Raw genomic sequence first — 2,757 nt, 5'->3', positions numbered from 1 at the left:
TCAACTTTTTACCCCAAAGGTCCGTCGAGTGTTTTGTTAGAAGAGGAGGGGCGTCGGTGCATGGAAAATATAGAGTGAGAGAGAAAAGAGTGGAAAGAGTGATGAGACATATATACAAGTCAAATTGTTTAATGCTGTTGAAAGCAGCTTTGGAATGAATCCTGAGCGTCCAAAAGAGGACCTGAGTGATGACGTGGAAGCTGGTGATGCGAACAGAAAACAAAAAAGGGGGGGCTGCCCTGCCCTGGCCTGCCCTGCCCCTATTAGCCTATTAAATTCAGAATCCCTACCATTTCCATTTCCCTTTCTTAAGCTTCCTTATCATCTTTCTCTTTCGCCCACCCTCTCTCTCTTGCTTTTCTTTTCTCCTCTTCCTGTTGCTGACATTTCTTCAAGCTTACACTTTTTTCCCCACCTTTTCTTTTAACTTTTATTATTATTATTAAGTTTGTGTGCTGTTGTTTGCCACCATTGTATTTGTTTTGATTTTCTTGAATTAATCCTCATCGTCCACATGGGAAGGCATTCTTGTTGCTATAAACAGAAGCTAAGGAAAGGACTTTGGTCTCCAGATGAAGATGAAAAGCTTCTCAATTATATCACTAAGCATGGCCATGGCTGTTGGAGCTCTGTTCCTAAACTCGCTGGTAACTACTACTCTAACTCTACAATAATGATAATAATAATCCCCCTCATTAATCAAATAATCACCATTAATCCCTTTCCTTTTAGGCCTTCAACGTTGTGGAAAGAGCTGCCGTCTCAGATGGATTAATTACCTCCGCCCTGATTTGAAAAGAGGTCCTTTTTCTCAACAGGAAGAGGATTTGATCATTGAGCTTCATTCTGTCCTTGGAAACAGGTATGTATGTACTATACTACTTGCTACTCTTTCCCCTCTTCTTCCTTCCCCTGTTTCACATACCTTTCTTTCCCCTGTTTTTTGGTAGATGGTCTCAGATTGCTGCTCAGCTACCAGGGAGAACAGACAATGAAATCAAGAACTTGTGGAATTCTTGTATTAAGAAGAAGCTTAGGCAAAAAGGGATTGACCCCAACACGCATAAGCCGGTGATATCCAGCGCCGGCGATGTTGAGAATGACAGTGAAAGTAAAGTCCCAGCCAGAAGCAATGACAACAACAGCTCTGAGGAAGCCAATAATAATAATACAACTGAAACAACGCCACTCCCAAACTCAATCATCATAAATCCGCATAACTCCAATTCCCAAATCTACTCACAAACTCATGATTTTTTCCCTTTTCAAACATCTACTACCAATACGCCTTCTGATATTACTTCCGATTATCTCTCCTTTCATCATCTCAATTACGCACCAAATCCCAATCCAAATCCCAATACTCTCTGTTTCACTCTCCCTCCGCCGCCGATTCCCATCAAACCCCAACTCCCCAACTGGGAATCAGCCACTTTCAACAACAATTTCTTCGACGCCGCTAACTTCTCTTGGGGGCTTCCCGATTGCGCAAAATCAGAGAAATTGAACACAACAACCCAGTTACCGGAAGACATTAAATGGTCGGAATTTGTGGGGAATAATCCATTTATGCTGCAAAATCAAGAATCTCAATCTCAAACGGATCAATCAATGTATGTAGAGAATACGACGGCGGAAACAGCGTTCATAACAGAGGGCGGCGGGTGGCAGAGGCAACAACCTTCCTCCGATGCTGCTGTATATAACAAACACCTCCATACTCTTACTGTTTCTTTTGGAAATACCCTTTAACCTTCCTTCTCTCCCATCCATTTATTTTCCTTTTAAAAAAAAAAAAAAAAAAAAAAAAAAAAAAAAAAAAAAAAAAAAAAAAAAACCAACATTCAAGTAAATTGAGTTTTTTTTTTTTTTCTTGGTTTTTAAGCTCCATATGCTTCTTCCTCGTGTTCATAGATTATAATTATTATATTTTTAAAAGAGATTATTGTGTGCAGTGGTAGGATTATTTTTCATCTCGTGTAAATTAAGAGAAAGAAAGAATTGCGGTGGAGATTGGGAAATTAGTTAATTCAATGAATCATACTTTAATGTGTTTGTAAGTTTATGGAGATATGTTGTTTAAATATGTTTGGTCGTTGTCTTGTCTTTCAGTTTGAGCTGTTTTTATTTTTGTAAAATTAGAAGACACAACAGGCAGAGAAAAGTAAAAAAGGTCATATACATTATTTATTTACATAAAATTGTGTTGATGTTTGTTGTATGATGAAGTAGAGATGTAGATGGAGATGTTTGGATTTCATTATGACTAGTACTTGACTCAAATACAAATATAATACAATACAACAAATGTCAGAAGCTGAACACAAAGGAAATTTAAATCAAAGTCTTCCCCCCCTTTTCTCTTATTCCTACCTACAATCTACACTTTATCCATTAAAGCCTGACTGTCAATAAACAAAGATAAAATTAAAAAGAAAAAAATAAAAGTTTCTACACAGATTGTTAAGCCAATCATCATTCATGGGTCACAATTTTCCATATGGAATAAGAATAGGAATAGAATACGACGCCAACTTTACACTTTAAATCATACCCTTCAAGAAAAATGATTTAACGTTGAATTAAAAAATCTACATAATTTCCTTCCAACTAAGTATATTAAGATTAATATATATTTATGACGTCTACTGACATTACTAGAGTAAAAAAAAGAAAAGCAAATTATGAGGTTATATTGAGAGCTATGATCAATTAAAGTCAAACTTTTTTTCCCTTCCAAGTACATCGAATGTTGGA

General features: G+C 36.8%; 1 protein-coding gene across 1 annotated transcript; it reads left to right on the top strand.

Annotated features, from left to right (window-relative positions):
• Positions 1-291: 291 nt before the first annotated feature.
• Positions 292-2,065, top strand: LOC120070870 (transcription factor MYB61). The gene is made up of 3 exons (XM_039022761.2): positions 292-647; positions 733-862; positions 951-2,065. The coding sequence occupies exons 1-3, from the start codon at positions 515-517 to the stop codon at positions 1,750-1,752; spliced, it is 1,065 nt and encodes a 354-aa protein (XP_038878689.1). The 5' UTR covers positions 292-514; the 3' UTR covers positions 1,753-2,065.
• Positions 2,066-2,757: the final 692 nt, after the last annotated feature.

This window comes from Benincasa hispida, chromosome 2 (genome assembly GCF_027475165.1).
Source record: "Benincasa hispida cultivar pf3 chromosome 2, pf3_genome.v1.1, whole genome shotgun sequence".
In the NCBI taxonomy this organism is placed as follows: Eukaryota; Viridiplantae; Streptophyta; class Magnoliopsida; order Cucurbitales; family Cucurbitaceae; genus Benincasa; species Benincasa hispida.
The sequence above is the reverse complement of the archived record's forward strand: the minus strand, read 5'-3'. Positions and strand labels throughout refer to the sequence as shown.

Coding starts and splice junctions, on each gene's coding strand:
- LOC120070870 (XM_039022761.2), top strand. CDS start 515: ATGGGAAGGCATTCTTGTTGCTATAAACAGAAGCTAAGGAAAGGACTT. Junction 648..732: donor CTCTGTTCCTAAACTCGCTG/GTAACTACTACT, acceptor CTTTCCTTTTAG/GCCTTCAACGTTGTGGAAAG. Junction 863..950: donor CATTCTGTCCTTGGAAACAG/GTATGTATGTAC, acceptor GTTTTTTGGTAG/ATGGTCTCAGATTGCTGCTC.